We start from the raw sequence: 17,445 nt of genomic DNA on the forward strand, positions 1-17,445 counted from the left end.
GTCTTTGCAAATAGGGAAGGGTGGAGGGGGTAAAGGGCAGGGGGAGGGGAATAAAATAAGAACCAAGATACTCATATAATGGTACAAGATCCCAGTGACAAATATAACTGTATTTTATACCTAAAATGTACCAATAAACTTAATGGGGAAAAGAATAATAATTATGCCCTATTCCACAGAGTACTAAGTTATGAGAGAATATTATTAGTTCGGAAATTGTTTTGTAAATTATGAAACACCTTTTTCTTGCTATATATTTTTCTTCTCTTTGTTGTCCTGGGCAGTGAAGCCAAGACATCTTCAAAATGTCATACCCTTTTACTGAAAACTGGATGCTGCCTTTTTTTAACCTTCCATCAGCCTCCAGTCTGTAACCAGTTGCTTTTCCGAAAAATGCCTGACCCCATTCTAGGCTGTTCCCCCCACAGACAGGGATATACGCAGTCTGCTTTCCAGAAAAATCAAGGAATTTGTGAGTCACCAGAGAGTGAGGCTAGGCCTTCTGTGCCCAGGCTCCTGCATCAGGAGGGCAGACTAGGAAGAAAAGAAAGCCTGGCCTACTAATCCAGCCTGGGTCTGGCCTATCATGGTCCTATTATAATGACTATTATTTGTGAATTGAGGGACTTAGGCTATGAAATTTTAAGTGTTTTGGTTGCAAAGTTTTATGACAAGTATCAGCCTATTTTTTAAAAGATCTTTTAAAATTGTCTTCAGCCAAGTTATTTTGGAAAATACCTCAAACATATGACATTGGCTCTGCTATTTTTGTTTTTTGAACATCAGATCCTGGCTGTTAACCTGTTGAAAATTTCTCTATATCCGTTTCCAGGGTCTGTGCACTAATCATTTCGACCTTCTACATGAGATACAGAATCAATGCTCTGGAGGAGCGGCTGGGACCACTAACCTCCATCATGGAGACCCACAGTTCTGGGTAAGATGGCTCCCTACCCTGCTATCGCCTGCTGTTCGGATGTTCTTAATAGTTGAACCAAGCTTAGCAAACATTAACTGAGAATACACTCTGTATGAAACCATCAGTTAAGTGTATATGTGGAAAGTGAAGAGGTAGGAGGGGCCTAGAGGTGAACAACCTAACCCTGCTGCTACAGTGTCACTGGTAGTTAGGCAAGGAACACACCTAATTGTACATTATCTTGCTCTCCCACCCTAAGATGCAGTTGGGACCTTGGCCTATTTCATTGAACCATATCAATTTATCTTTATAAAAATGGTAGTGAGTGAGTTGACTCATAGAAAAGAACCAATTCAATTAATTCAGCACAATTCAGCATAAATAACTCTGCATATTTACTTACAAAACTTTTGACCACTATAAAGATTCATGTGACTATGTCTGTGAAGACTTTTCATCAGTCACATTTTTAATATGCCTGACCTAATTAAATCTATTCAGAGAAAGAACAAATAATATCCTTTCCTTTAAACCCATTTACATGAGGATTTTGGCACACTGCCTAAAAAGTAAAATAAAATCTTTATCTCATCTTAGAAAGCATACATTTAGCTGGGGATTTAGCTCAGTGGTTCCGCCACCTGCCTTGCAAACGTAAGGTCCCAAGTTCAATCCCTGGTACCCCCCCCAAAAAAATAAAATTCAATAGAAAGCATACTTTTAGTTCCTTTTAAAACCTATATAGAAAACTTACCTTATGCCAGAGACTCTTGGAATTGATACATACATGTACAAACACCAGCAATTTTCCCTCATTATAGTTTCATCATTCCCTTATAACAGCTGCTATTCTCATTTACAAATGAGGAAACAGACTCAAATAATTAAGCCAGGCATAGTGACACATGCCTGTAATTCCAGCACTCAGGAGGCTGAAGCAGGAGGATCACCTCAAGTTTGAGGCCAGCCTGCCTGAAATAGCTAGACTATGTCTCAAAAAAAAAAAAAATTTAGCTTAACGTCTCACAATATGTAGTAAAACCAGTATTCAAATGCAGGTCTACATAACTGCAAAGACCATGAGTTTCCCAGCCTATCAGTGGCTCTCAAAACTAAATTTGCATCAGAATCATCTGGAGGGCATGTTAGAACAGACTGCAGGACCCACCCCAGAAGGTCTGATGTAATTCATGGGGGGTTCCCTGGTGATGCTGATGTGCTGGTCGGGGGTCTGCACAGTAAGAACTACTGTTTGACGCCATTCGGGACCTTTTTTATTTTTCTGCCTACATTACCCAAAGGCCTTGTTCTGCAGCTTACATGTACATTGGCAGACAGGTTAATTTGGAACCATAAATACACATTTGAAACAAATAAAATCTGAAAACCTAATGCATAGTTTGAAACGGATTTATACCCTGCCCTCACTCTCCCATCTTCTTTAAGTGTTAATACAATTAGAGGTAAGAGGTGAGTGCAGATTATTGCAGATTGTCAGTTTGCTATCACATAAGGATGTGGTTTTATTAAAAAAAAAAAAAAACCTGGTCGCACAGAAAATGCCGAATCACCCCGCTGCAGACAGGCAGGTCTGCCCATGCCCTACCGAGCTCCTGAGCCACACGGAACACGCCGAATCAGCCCGCTGGAGACAGGCAGGTCTGTGCACTCCCTACCTAAGTCCTGAGTCACGCAGAAGACGCCGAATCACCCCGCTGCAGACAGGCAGCCACCTGATTCCAAACTACAAAGACACAGAGGACACCAGACCACCAAACCAAGGAACTGAGACCCACTGTTCCTGGCCCAGAGGTAGGGGCTTCTGAGCCGTCGTCCCACTGCTCCTGGTCCAGAGGAAGGGGCTTCCGGGCCACCATCCCTCCCGCTGCTCCCGGCCCAAAGGGAGGGGCTTCTGAGCCACCATCCCACTGCTCCTGGTCCAGAGGAAGGGGTTTCCCGGCCACCATCCCTCCAGCTGCTCCCAGCCCACAGGAAAGGAATTTTGGGTCACCATCCCTACCACTGCTCCCGGCCCCTGTCCCACCTCAGCAAGCTCAGAGGAGGTAATCCGTGCAGGCGCTAACAGCCCCCCGCCCCAGTTGAAATGAGAAAACATGTAAATAAGTCTCAAAATCAGACTTCCAGATCACCTACAGCAACCCCAAAGGGAAATGAGATGGAACACTCTGATACTCAACCACCTGGACCCACTGAACTGGCAACAAAAGGGGATCTGGAAAAAATGAAATCAGAAATAATTTCTCAGATTAACAGCAGAAATTGTGCTCCTAGTGTAAGACATGATTAATAAATCTAGAGAGGAGCTGAGGAACATGATGGAATCCCAACATAGGGAACAAATGGAATCCGTAAAACAGATGCAAATAGATTTCCAGGACATGAAAAACTCCATGGAAAGTCTACACAGCAGAATGAGCCAATGTGAGGACAGAATTTCAGATATAGAAGATAAGATTGCAATTAGTGACCAGGAAAAGAAAAATTGCTTCAAAATTATAAGGGAACATGAGAAATCAATCCAGCAGCTGCTAGATGATGCAAAAAAGAATAACATAAGACTGATTGGGCTCAATGAAGAAACAGGAGAGAGTGGAGATGACATAAAAAATCTCTTCACAGAAATAATGGCAGAAAACTTCCCAAGCAGGGGAAAAGAGTTTGACATACAGATAAGTGAGGCATATAGGACTCCAAATAGCCTTGATCAAAAAAAATCTACACATAGGCATATAATTGTTAAGATTCCAGAAACACAACAGAAGAACAAAGTTCTCCAAGCAGTCAGAGAAAAGAAACAAATCACATACAAAGGAAAGCCCATCAGAATCACAGCAGACTTCTCAACACAAACCATCAAGGCAAGAAGAGCTTGGAGTGACATATTCCAAACCCTAAAAGAAAACAGCCTCCAACCCAGATTGATGTACCCTGAAAAACTATCTTTCAAATTGGATGGAGCAATAAGATACTTTCATGACAAAGAGCACCTTAAGAACTTCATGAATACAAAACCAGCACTCCAAAGAATTTTACACAATATCCTAGGAACAGACATTGAGGATCACAACCCCAGGAAGCAAAGCAGAATGAACCCATCTGGCATGACAAGAAATTAAATGGAAAGGGGGAGAACCCAACAAAAAGAAAAAGTCATGGCAATGACAAGTCGATATGTTTCAGTTATAACCATCAACGTTAATGGTCTCAATTCACCAATCAAAAGAAATAGACTGGAAGAATGGGTCAAGAAGCAAAATCCAACAATATCCTGCATACAAGAAACACACTTAATTCAAAAGGAAACTCACAGACTGAAAGATAAAGGGTGGAAAACAATACTGCATGTGACAGGAACCTGAAAAAAAGCAGGAGTAGCTATCCTCTTGGCAGATCAAGTAGATTTCAAACCAACACTGATTAAGACAGACAAAAAAGGACACTACATCCTTGTAAAGGGAAGAATCCAAGAGGAAGAGATGACAATCATAAATATCTATGCACCAAACACTAGTGCACTCAACTATATAAAACAAATACTAATGGACATGAAAAGTCATATATGCACTAATACAATTTTAGTGGGGGACCTCAACACCCCACTATCACAAATAGGTAGATCAACTAGACTAAAAATAAGTAATGAAATACTAGAACTCAATCGAAGTCTTGAACAAATGAACTTAACAGATGTTTACAGGGTCTTCCACCCCACAAAATCAGAATACACATTCTTCTCAGCTGCACATGGGTCATTCTCCAAAATAGACCACATACTCACACATAGAACATGTTTAAGTAAGTGCAAAGGAATTGAAGTTATCCCCTCTATATTATCAGACCATAGTGCAATGAAATTGGAGATCCATAGGAAAAGAAACTCAAAAAATTTCATAAACACATGGAAATTGAACAACACACTTCTGAATAACCAATGGGTCACAGAGGAAATTAAAGAAGAAATCAGACAGTTCCTTCAATTAAATGACAATGACAATACAACATATTGCAATCTATGGGATACAATGAAAGCAGTCTTGTGAGGGAAATTCATAGCAGTGAATATGCATATTAGGAAAACAGAATGAGGCCAATTAAACAACCTGATGCTGAACCTCAAGCTTCTAGAAAAAGAAGAGCAGGACAACCCCAAAGCTCATACAAGGGAAGAAATTATAAAGATCAGACGAGAAATCAATGCAATGGAGACTAAGAGAATGATACAAAAAAATCAATGAAGCCAAGAGTTGGTTCTTTGAAAGAATCAACAAAATTGACAAACCTTTAGCCAACCTTGTCAGAAAAAGGAAAGAAAAGGCCCAAATCCATGCAATTAGGAATGAAAAGGGTGAAATGATAACAGACCCAGCAGAAATCCAGAGGATCATCAATACCTACTTCCAGAACTTATACGCCAATAAGATGGACAACACAGAAGAAATGGACAGATTCCTAGACACATATGAATTACCAGAGTTGAACGAAGAAGACCTAAAAATTCTGAACTCAGTATCAACCAATGAAATTGAAAATGTAATTAAAAACTTATCAACTAAGAAAAGCCCAGGCCCTGATGGCTTCACTGCTGCATTCTACAAGACATTTAGAGAGGAACTGCTGCCACTACTGTTGAAACTCTTCAGTGAAATTGAAAGGGAAGCAATACTCCCAAATTCCTTCCTGGAAGCAAGCATCACCTTGATCCCCAAAGCACAGAAAGACCCAACTGAAAAAGAGAACTATAGGCCAATCTCACTAATGAACATAGATGTAAAAATCCTTAATAAGATACTGGCAAACAATGCAGAAGATCATCAAGAAGATCATACACCCTGATCAAGTCAGATTCATCCCAGGGATGCAGGGATGGTTCAATATATGAAAATCAATTAATGTAATACACTATATCAATAGAGCCAAGGACAAAAACCATATGATTATCTCCATAGACGCAGAAAAAGCATTTGACAAAATCCAACATGCATTTATGATAAAAACCCTACAAAAAATTGGAATAGATGGTCTCTACCTCAAACTGATAGAAGCCATCTATGAAAAACCAACAGCCAATGTCATACTAAATGGTCAAAAACTGAAATCCTTCACACTAAAATCAGGAACAAGATAAGGATGTCCACTATCACCACTCTTATTCAATATAGTTCTGAAAACATTAGCCACGGCAATTAGACAAGAGAAAGAAATTAAAGGAATAAAGATAGGTAAGGAAGAAGTCAAATTGTCATTATTTGGAGATGACATGATACTCTATATAGAAGACCCCAAGAACTCCACCAAAAGTCTTCTAGACTTAATAACCAAATTCAGTCAAGTAGCTGGTTACAAGGTCAACACACAAAAATCAATACCTTTCCTCTACACCGATGACAGACTCACTGAGCGAGAAATAGGGCAAATAATTCCTTTCACAATGGCATCCAAAAAACTGAAATACCTAGGAATCATCCTAACAAAAGAAATCAAAGACCTCTTCTCTGAAAACTATAGCACTCTGAAAAGAGAGATTGAAGATGATATCAGAAAATGGACAGACATCCCCTGCTCCTGGGTAGGAAGGATTAATATAGTGAAAATGGCCATACTTCCAAAACTGCTATATAGATTTAATGCAATTCCAAGTGAGATCCCACCAGCATACTTCATAGACCTCAAGAAAACAATCCAAAAATTTATTTGGAACAAGAAGAGACCCAGAATAGCAAGAGCAATTCTAGGTAACAGAGACATGGCAGGGGGTATCACAATCCCCAACCTGCAACTCTACTACAAAGCTACTGTGATAAAAACAGCATGGTACTGGCAAAGAAACAGACTTGAGGACCAGTCCAACAGATTAGAAGATGCAGAAACAACCCCAGACACACTCAGCCATCTCATCTTCAACAAAGGAGCCAAACACCCTCACTGGAAGAAAGATAGCCTCTTTAATAAATGGTGCTGGAAAAATTGGCCTTCAACTTGCCAAAGATTAAAACTAGACCTGTATCTCTCACCATGCACTAAATTAAAATCAAAATGGATTAAAGATCTAAATATCAAAATAGAAAGTCTGAATCAGTTGGAACAGAGGTTAGGTAGAACCCTTGAAGACATCGGTGTAGGAAAGGATTTTATGAACAAAACCTCAGTTGCCCGTGAACTAGCACAAACAATCACCAAATGGGATCTCTTCTTATTGAAAAGCTTCTGCACAGCAAGAGAAACCACCAGCAGTGTGAAGAGACAATCCACAATGTGGGAAAAAATCTTCACCTACTATTCCTCAGACAAAGGTCTATTATCTCGAATCTATAAAGAACTTAAAAAGATCAGACCTCCCAAATTTAAAGACCCAATCCAAAAATGGGCATCTGAAATGAGCAGACATTTCTCAGACAAGGAAGTAGAAATAGCAAATAAATACATGAAAAACTGTTCAACATCACTGGTCATTCGAGAGATGCAAATGAAAACAACACTGAGATTCCACTTCACTCCAGAAAGAATGGCTGCTATCATGAAATCAACCAATAACCAATGCTGGCGGGGCTGTGGGCAAAGAGGAACCCTGCTCCACTGCTGGTGGGAGTGTAGACTGGTGCAAGCACTGTGGAAATCAGTATGGAGATACCTCAAAGAACTAGGACTGGAAATCCCATTTGACCCCGCTATTCCACTGCTGGGAGCTTCCCCAAAGAATTAAAAGAATCACACCACAGTGATATATGTGCGTCCATGTTCATAGCAGCACAGTTTGTAATAGCTAAAGCTTGGAAACAGCCCAAATGCCCATCAACTGGAGACTGGATAAAGAAAATGTGGGGTTTTTAAAAATAAAATGGAGTACTACTCAGCCATAAAAAATGAGAAATTAGAGACATTTTTAGCTAAGTGGATGCACATTGAGGGAATACTCTTAAGTGAAATAAATAGGACACACGTGTAAATACCGAATAGTTTCTCTGGTGTGAGAAACTGTAAGTGTAAATAAGGACTAAATGTATAATAGGTAATGTGAAATAGGAAGAAAAGGGGCAAAGGGGAAGGAAGTGGGAGGGCTAGGGGAAAGGATAGAAGGGAATGGGATTAATATGAGAAAATGGAAAAATAGGAACAAAATCTTTGTAAATGGGGAGGACTGGAGGGGTTGAAGGGAGGGCTGGGCAAGGGTGAAAAATAAGAACCAAGAGAGACTATGTAAATGTGCAAATTTCCAATGATGAATGTCATTATATTACATACTTAAAATGTACCAATGATTAGAATGAATAATCAATAATGTAAAATAGGAAGAAAAGGTCCAAAGGGGTAGGGGTAGTGGGAGGGGCAGGTGAAAGGAAAGAAGGGAAAGGAAAAAATGCTGAGAAATGGAAAAAATGGAAATAAAGTCTTTGTAAATAGGGAAGGGTCGAGGGTGTGAAGGGAGGGCTAGGAATGGGGAAAAAATAAAACCAGGGTGCATTATATAAAGGTACAATTCCCAATGAGAAATGTAATTGTGTTGTATATCTACAATGTACCAATAAAAGAATTTAATACAAACAAAACAAAACAAAACAAAAAAAACCTCGTATCCTGCTATCAATTAACTTGGTGGTGGTGAGGGGGAAATTCCATTAACAAATGGAATATTTATTCTACTCTGAAGCCGTTGGCCCAGGAGGAAGTACAATCCAAAAAAGAACGCTTTACAGGAAAAGTCACAAAGGTGACATATGCCATGAGGTCAGAGAACAACATAAAGGGAAGGTCTGTTGATACAGCACTGTCCGAGGACCTGAGCTTCCCAGGTCCTTTGTCCAGTGATCCATCTATGCTGCTCAGGCAGCTAAATCCGCACATGTAATCTGATTCTTCGTTTGCTGAAGAACCATCTTTTTGAGCCCCTCCATATTACCAGCTTGGTTAACACAGACAGACTGCAGGCTTTTCAGGGAGTGCTGCTCCTCATATTCCTGGTCCAGATCCCTAGAACACAGCTGCTCCTCAGAATGTCGGGTTGATAAGTTTGCTTTCTGGGTCTCAGATCCCTCATCTAGAAAAGAAGGGTTTAGATTGTGTTTCCATGAAGTAAGGATAGAAAGCACACTATTTATTTCAATACTAGCAAATAGACATCTTTCTTAAAATTTAGATAATCATCAATAATTTACTAATGTGTCTATCTCAAAAGTGAACCCCATAACCAACAGACCAGACACTGCCATCCAAAACTCCAACAGCTGAAATGAAATCACAACCAGGAAATGTAGAGATAATACAGACCATAATTTTTAACCTTATCCTGAAAATTTGAAAAATAACTGTAGACTACTTCTCCAGGAAATGTACTTACTGTGTTCTCTAGATCTCCACAGTGTTAGCTTGTACAAGACCCTAGAGTAGAAGCCCATGCCATAAACAGTCCAATGGTAAGTACTGACTACATCTCTCAGTTTATGAGACAAGGGCAATTATATTTATATGGTAAGTCTTAAGGAAGGAACAAGTCTCATACTTCAGTGGAAATATGATTAAATAGATAAAGGTATTTCTAACTTTCTAAAAGTTCTAACATAAAAGGCTTCTTCCTCCCCTTAAAAAAATTTGCATAACTGAGAAGAGCAATAATTCTTCAGAGTGGATTTTGTGCTGGCAATGGAGAGGATGTTAGGTCTAACCACATGTTTGAGAGTAATTGTCTTGATTTTTGTGTGGAAGCCAAGGTACAACTTGTCCACTTGAACAGAAATGGCTTAAGAGTTTTCCAGCTGAGCTTTTCAGAATGAATCCCCTGAACATCCCATCTGAAGTCGTAGATCACTACAGGGCCTTTCTGTTGTTAACAAGTGAAGTGCTCACTCTTTGGTTATAGAGAGCCTAGTTCTCTATTTGAATTTAAAATGTGCTCATTCCACTTCTTGTATTGCTATCCTACCCATGGTAATTTTCTTTTTGCTCTTACAGACAGACAACACCATCTGGCCTGAGATCACAAGTGCATTTAAATGTGGAGGTCCTCTGCCAAGAGCTCACAGCTAACATAGTAAAATTAGAAAAGGTGACTTGCTTCATCCCTGTGTATGAGGGCACTCATGCTCCTTCCTGTGGATTGCTGTAGCCCAGGGTTGACACACTCAGAACACTTTCTTCAGCAATCTAAATGACCAAACCTGGCTAGCGGAGAGGACATGTGCATCATAAATGTGAAAAAATATTTTTATTTCCATAAAGAAATGGGTTTTAATCTCATTTTTTTTCCTTCATAATACATGGCCCTGGTGGTCTGTCTTTTGTGTTTCCTCCATGATTAGACATATTTCTGTGTACCATAGAGACCAGTGATAAGTAACTCCTGACACCAGGGCTCAGTAGAGGGGCACATTAGAGAGTGACCTGGGGACTAGAGACCCAGCCAAACAGCACAACTCTAATTCCACCCAGGCCAGTTCTTACCATACATAAAACACTGCATTCAGTCCCTGTTACAACCCTGGGAGACAGGTGTCATTCTTTCTATCTGACAGAGAAAGAGCAAAGTCTCAAAGTACTTCCCTAAAGATGACATAGCTAGAAAATTGACTGGACTGGGGAATTGGAAATTGAACCAGGTCTGTTTTACTACAGAGTTGTGCCTAAGAGCCCTCTGCTTGGAGGTCAGAGTATAGATCAAGGCTACAAGATGTGCTTAGTACACAGAGGTCCTGGGTTCAATCTTTAGTACAAAAAGAAAGATGATAGATGATAAAAGATAGATAGATAGACAGACAGACAGATAGATAGATCTACCCATTTTACTGCTTCTCAGAATTCAGCCTTAGGCCTTGTGGATAAGACAAGAAATGTAACTCCTTAAAGTCTCTTCCTAGGGCAAATCTGTTCTTAGCTTGTGGCATTCTTAGAAGGTGATAGGGTGAACAAGGGGAAAAAGATAAGCATGTAAGAAATATCCCAGAATAAAACCTAATTGGGCCAGGGATTTAGCTCAGTGGTGCCATGCCTGCCTTGCAAGCCCAAGGTCCTGAGTTCGATCCCCAGTACCACAGGGGAAAAAAAAATTAAAACTAATTAACAGCCCTTATTTTCTTCTCCTTTCAACATGTCTCTCTTCCCTTCTGATAGCTATTTGTTTTTTACCCTAATCCCAAAGGAAAGGTGTGAACAATCAAGTATTTGACCAGAACTACATCACTTTACATAATAGTATTTGGTAGCTTTACATAGTAGTATTGTTATGAGAAGAAATATGAAACACAAATGAACAAAATTATCTGTGTTGTCCTACACTAAATGTTATCTGGGTATTAATAACTAAGAGCTGACAGCAAAGGTATTTCCAACCTCCTGTTCTAAATTAAGTCACAACAGATAATTCATATTGATCTATGGGCAAACATGGAAACTTTTCTCTTTTAAATCCAAAATCAATCTAAACAAGGTATGGGTTAGCTACTAAAAAAATGTTTTTCTTTCTAAAACATTAGGCTTTGAGAATTGAAGTTTTTTTTTTAGAAGAACTAATGTTGGCTTTCATTCTGACCTAAAGAACAGGTGCCATAGTTTTCAGACTGTTCGCTCTGACGTGCAAATGCTATTCTGTGGATAAGAAACACACAGAATCTTACTTCCTTCTCCTGTATTTCTTCCCACTATTCTGCCAGGCCTGGCCAAACACAGCAGGACTTGTTTACAACAGACCAAGCCCAGCTGGACATCCGGGGGACCTTCAGTGATACCAATGGGGAAAACCTTCATCCTAAAGCAGAATCAGTAAAAACTGGTTTGGGGTCCAATTGTACAGGTTTATACACACATTTCTCAAAGGAATCTAAGTATTGAAGAGTTACCAGGTTACACTCCCGCTCTTTGATTAGTCTGCCCCTTCCATAGAGGCAATCAGCAATTACACAACACTGCTTGGGTGTAAAATAGCAGCTACATGCTGGGGAAAAGTCTGAGGCACAAGTTGGCTTTTTTTACATGATATCAGCAATTCTTTCTATTTTCCTTCAGGGCCTGGTCGTGATCTGTTCCTGGTTATAACTCCCGTTTCTGTCTATGGTATCACTTCCCTGACAGTAATACCATTGGAAGTCTAAAAACAATTTTTGCCTCCTTCCCATTTCACTAACTGATTGACTAATTTGTTGGCAAAATTCTATGATGTCTAACCTCAAATGTCTGCTGAAATTCTTTTACCCTTGACAATCCCCAGGTCCATTCAGGGCCCTGATTACCAGTTTGTAATATGAAATTCAATATCAGTATGAATTTTCTTTGGATTTTTCTAATTGTTACTGAAATTAAAATCTTATATTTGTTGGCCCTTTGGGTTTTCTTCTGTAAATCCCGTTTACATTCTTTGTTTGACTTTAGGGTGTTTTGGTCTTTTTAATTGTCTTTGAGTATCAGTCTCTTGTTTTTTGAGTATCAGTCTCTTGTTTCTTTTCCTTTCCTACCTTCACAGACCTGTTTTTGCTCTTACCATCTGTCCTGAGGTATAGTCAAGGAAGCTGTGAAGCAAGAATAGGGGAAGGGGGAGTGCTTGTTGTGAATAAAGAAGGAAATAATTGTTTTCTAAGTCCTGGAAGTCATATTAATGGTGGGGTGGAATAGGAGAAAGAGCATACATTCTAGAGTCAGACTTCTTATTCCTACTCTGCCACTTCCTACCTGTGTAACTCCTCATGTGAGGTAGCCTCTCTAGCCCTCAGTTTCATGTATAGAACCTGCCTGTGGGTGGTGTGTGGTTAAGGTGAGCATCCTGGCACACACATATTAGAGCCCCTTCTCTTTGCTTACCATGAGTGTGCCTGCAGGACATCACAGCTCTTCCGTTACATAAGATATCTTGGGCCATTTTCTGTTGCTACAATTGAACCACAGTCTGAGTAATTGATAAAGAGTGAAATTTTGATTAGCTTGCAGTTCTAGAGGCTGGAAGGTCCAGGATTGAGGGGCCATGTCTAGTAAAGGCCTACTGGCTGGTGAGGACTGCAGAGTTCTGAGACAGCATAAGGCCTCACGTGATGAGGCAGAGCCAGATTGCTGGCATGGGTGTCTCTTCCCTTCTTATAAAAGCACAAGTGAACCATGGGTGAAGGCCTCACCTCAAAATGCCATTAACATATGATAGCATTAAGTTTCAGCGTGAACTGATCACAGCAGAATATATTTTTTCCTTTGATTCATGGGGTTCTCTACTCCCATCGTAATATTGGTTGTTAGGATATCCTTGTTCTGAATTCTTTACAACTCATTTTTTCAGCAGCCATTTACTGAGAGGATTTTTAATGCCCAGCACTGGACTGTAGTCTTCAGGTCCAAACATGTGACATGGTTGATAATCATGGATGGTAATCATCATGATGCAGCATATTTCAAGCTGAAACCATCAAGTGGGTTCTGTAAAAGTCCAATTTCCTGTTGTCTCTGAATGTATATGGGTCACACCTGGTGCTGCCATTGCTTGTTCTTTCTCTCCTCATTGCTCTGTCTTTATTGACATTTTCATCTTTGTCCCACCCCTTTTTTATTTCTATCTTTTTTTCATTTTGAAGTAGATTGTTAGACTTCTAGTCCTTGAAAAAGTATGTTTGCCTGATTTAAGCTTAACCATTGTGTAGCTTTTTATTCAAGAGAGGTTAATCTCAAGCATTATACAGGCTGCCGCAGATATGCCTTAAGATATGCCATTGTTTCCTAACAGAAGCTTCTCTTTCATTATTTCAAGATACAAAACAACTTACAGAAGCTGCTAGAGAATAATGACTGACAGCCAGATTGCTGGCGTCAACTAATACCTCACGTTTTTTGGAAGAAGGTGCTCCTGAGGCATCCTGGTGAGCGCCCCCTGCTGGTCAGAGGTGCGAGTGGATGAGAACCCAGACACGGAGGTCTCCAGCTCAGGAAAAGGGGAAGGGGAATCACTTTGCTTCTTGTGCAATAAAAGTTGATCTGTCTCTCTGAGGAAGTTTCTGCTGCTGGCGTCTGAAGAAAACAGAACCATCTCTAGATGTCTCAGAGAGGGCCTGGCGAACACTCTGGAATGATTATGGTTCAGCGGTGTCTGTGATTGATTGTGTCGGTAAACACTCCACTCCAGGCCTGTTTAGTCCTTCCCACCCTGTTTTTCACTCATTTACATCCTTCTTACAAAACACTGAAACTAAGGGATACATCATATACCCATGATCTGCATGTGATCCTTTAAAGAATCAGCCATAAGTCTCCAAAATGGCAATAAATGCCTCTCAATAGACAGACTTGCTGCACACAAATAACATTCTGTTCTTTCTTTCAGCTTTTATCTTCTGTTTAAGTCATCTGCCTATATATCTTAACCTCTCTGTTCAGTTTGAGTAAGAATGTCAAGCAAAGTGGGTTAAACTATCCCATTTATGTTTGGTTTGGTTTTGTTCCTGTGATTAATACATAATTGGAGAGATTCTCACCCACCTCAGGTCAAGAATCTGTGAGGCATAAGACTGAAATACTAAATTAAACTTACTTTGAAACCAAAACTAATCTTTAAGCCAAAATTTGTAATAGTGATTTAATAAAGGATGAAGAACACCGAATTTTTAAGATTGTAGGTGGACCATGTGAGCCATTTTGAAACAGGAAATCTGTATTGGATGCTGCAAGTTATTTCAGCATGACAGTTGTATGCCTTTCTCCTTTGCGGACTAAAATAAATAATTGGTGGTTTGCTAACTTTATTCACTGTATGATTTGACTGGGTTTTGTTAATAATTATTTAGGGTACCATAAGATCTGTAAGTATAAAATATATTCTATTTCTATCTGTAATGCATTTTATAATCATTTCTATGAAATGTATTTTGTTTAATCAGATAAGCTAATAAGTGAATTGGTTACATCATTTGTATTTGTTAGCCTACTGGACAACTGTGCCTGGTGCACCACTGGCTTTTAGTAAATACTCAATGGTTAAAATACTCTGCAGCACTGTGTTTAGTCAGTTTGTAAATCTTTTAACTATGATTTACTGTGCTTTTTAATGCCTTCCCCACCTCCACTCCACTACTTCCAACTTCATACTTTTTCTTCCCAAATATTTATTTCAAAACTCAAAAATGATTTAAGATCTTGGGTTACAGTGGTATCAGGAAAAGAAAATGAACTTTGTAATCAGAAAACCAATGCTTGATTCCTAGGTTTAATTCCACATTTAATGAGTTATGGGACCCCAGGCAAGTCCTTTGGCCATTTACCCCCCATTTTATTGATAAAGCCAAGGCTGAAAGTACCAATGAAAAATATTATGAGTATTACATATGACAATGCAACTAAAGCACATAGTTTGTTAGACATAACAGGTACCATACTTGTTATTTTTTAAAAATACTTTTATGAAAAAAAAATACCTTTATATCTGTCCAGTTTTATAAAAGTTCAATATATGAGTGCTTTATATTCAAGGAATCAGAGTGAGTTGGCTGCCTATGGAGAATAATTTAGTAATTGTGTGGAAAGCCTTAAAAAGTTCAATTTTCACAGTTGATGATCTGCCAGCTAGGAATTTATCCTAAAGCAATAATCAGAGATGGAGTCAAAGTTTTATATATAAGAACATTCTCTGAAGCCTTATCCAATAGCAGAACAGTTAAATGATGTTGCTATTTAGAACTGGACTGTCAAATAAAATCATCAAAAATAAAACAGGAAATCACATTGAAAGAGTACAAAGTTGTGGTATGATCCAGTTTTATGAAGAGAACCCTACATACGTGTGTGTGTAAACACATACACATGGACTCATACACACACACACCTTTTCTGTATCCTATGGATGTTGTATAGTGAGCAGTTATCTTTTTTTTTTTGAAACTAAATACATTTTAATAGAAAACAAAACACAAAATAACTTTTCGGAAAACAAATATTTAATCCTTTCCCCATACATTAGAACTTGCTTTACCCTCAGGGCACAGTTTGACATGTGCATGCGCACTCAGGATTCACGTCATGATGCGCTCACTGCAGGAGAGAGAGTGGAAATGCTAACCTCTGGTTAACACTCTGAAATCTATTACTAATTCTATCTTATGACTTCAAATAATTCTTTTTTTTTCTTTTATTTGGTACTGGGAATTGAACTCAGAGACTTGCGCTTGTTAGGCAGATGCTGTGCCACTGAGCTACATTCCCAGCCCTCCAAATTATTAACCATAATCTTTTTTTTTTTTTTTTGGTGGTACTGGGGAATAAACCCAGGGCCTCCCACATGCTAGGCAAATGTGCTACCACTAAGCTGCAGCCCCTCCTACCATAATCTTTCTTTTCAGGGGAGAGAATTACTGATAGAAGTGCAGCCAAGAAAGAATCTTTCCCACCATAATTGCAAGAGAGCCCAGTGTTCTCAGTCAACTCACCCTCTGACTTCCATAAACATGCTGTTTGGTGTGCTCAACGTGCACCCAAGATTTCCCTTTCTCCTGATACACTGAGCCACCAAAATCTCTGAATTCCCTGAAGCTCAAAATCCCAAGTATCACAGCCAGTGCCAGGAGTCAAACCTGAAGACAAAAGCAGAGATGTTCCCCTCTGCCAGTGCTAGGTTTCCTCTTTGCAATAATAATCATCATCACAATAACAGTAATAAAAAATCCTGGCTCTACCATTCAGGAAAAGGATTATCCCTCCCTTTGCCAGTTCTGTCCCCACTTGCCTCCTCAAGGGTGGCCCAACTGAGGGTGTCTAGGGGTGCTGTGGAGGGCACTTGGCAACTGCCCTCAGTAAGCACACTGACAGGAGGACAAGACAAAAATGGGAAGGTGCTTGCCCACAGGGTCCCAAGGGTCCTCTGGGAACGTGCCACTGACCTCAGAGCACCCTAGTGCTCATCTTGAGTCCAGGAATCATTGCGCCATGCCCTGGCCCTGACTGAGTCCTGTGACAATGAGGCTGCTTCTGGGGAGGGCTCTTTCACAGTCTGTCAGTAACTTGCTCACCATGTCCATGTCCATGCGGCAGCCAGAGTCCTCTCACCACAGCCCAGTCCATTCCAGCCAAGGTAAGAATCAATGTTCCTGATTCTCCTGTGTGATCCCAGTCACAAGAAGCAGGTTGCAGGCCATGAACTGCATGCTCAGGACACTGCTCATCTGCCCAGTGTAGACACCTATGAACTCACTGGAAAATTGAAAGTGTAAATAAGGAGAGAAGCTCAGCGGGTCCCAGTACCCAGAAGGAGGCTCCCCGCCTCCATCCCAGGCTCCTAGGGCAGAGAAGCTCAGCCGGTCCCAGCACCCAGAAGGAAGCTCCCCCGCCTCCATCCCAGGCTCCTAGAGCAGAGAAGGTGAGCCGGTCCCAGCACCCAGAAGGAAGCTCCCCTACCGCCATCCCAAGCTCTTAGGGCAGAGAAGCTCAGCCAGTCCCAGAACCCGGAAGGAAGCTCCCTGCTGCCATCCCAAGCTCCTAGGGCAGAGAAGGTGAGCCACATGGGTGCCAGAAGCACACCCCCCCCAAGCCCGTGGAAATGAGAAAACACATAAGCAAGCCTC

General features: G+C 40.3%; 1 protein-coding gene across 8 annotated transcripts in view; it reads left to right on the forward strand.

The window, feature by feature from the left end:
- The window catches only part of Gramd2b (GRAM domain containing 2B), a 111,797-nt gene extending 96,920 nt beyond the window's left edge, over positions 1-14,877 (forward strand). For all 8 annotated transcript variants that reach the window (XM_004854461.3, XM_087180535.1, XM_087180534.1 and 5 more), the window contains 3 exons: positions 833-937; positions 9,884-9,977; positions 13,650-14,877. In XM_004854461.3, the coding sequence (XP_004854518.2) occupies positions 833-937; positions 9,884-9,977; positions 13,650-13,691 (241 nt within the window). In that variant the 3' untranslated portion in view covers positions 13,692-14,877. The remainder of the gene's footprint in view (positions 1-832; positions 938-9,883; positions 9,978-13,649) is intronic.
- The last annotated feature ends 2,568 nt before the right edge of the window (positions 14,878-17,445 follow it).

This window comes from Heterocephalus glaber, unplaced genomic scaffold, assembly GCF_053883595.1.
Source record: "Heterocephalus glaber isolate CG9 unplaced genomic scaffold, H.glaber_assembly_v1.0 deba00001463, whole genome shotgun sequence".
Lineage (NCBI taxonomy): Eukaryota > Metazoa > Chordata > Mammalia > Rodentia > Bathyergidae > Heterocephalus > Heterocephalus glaber.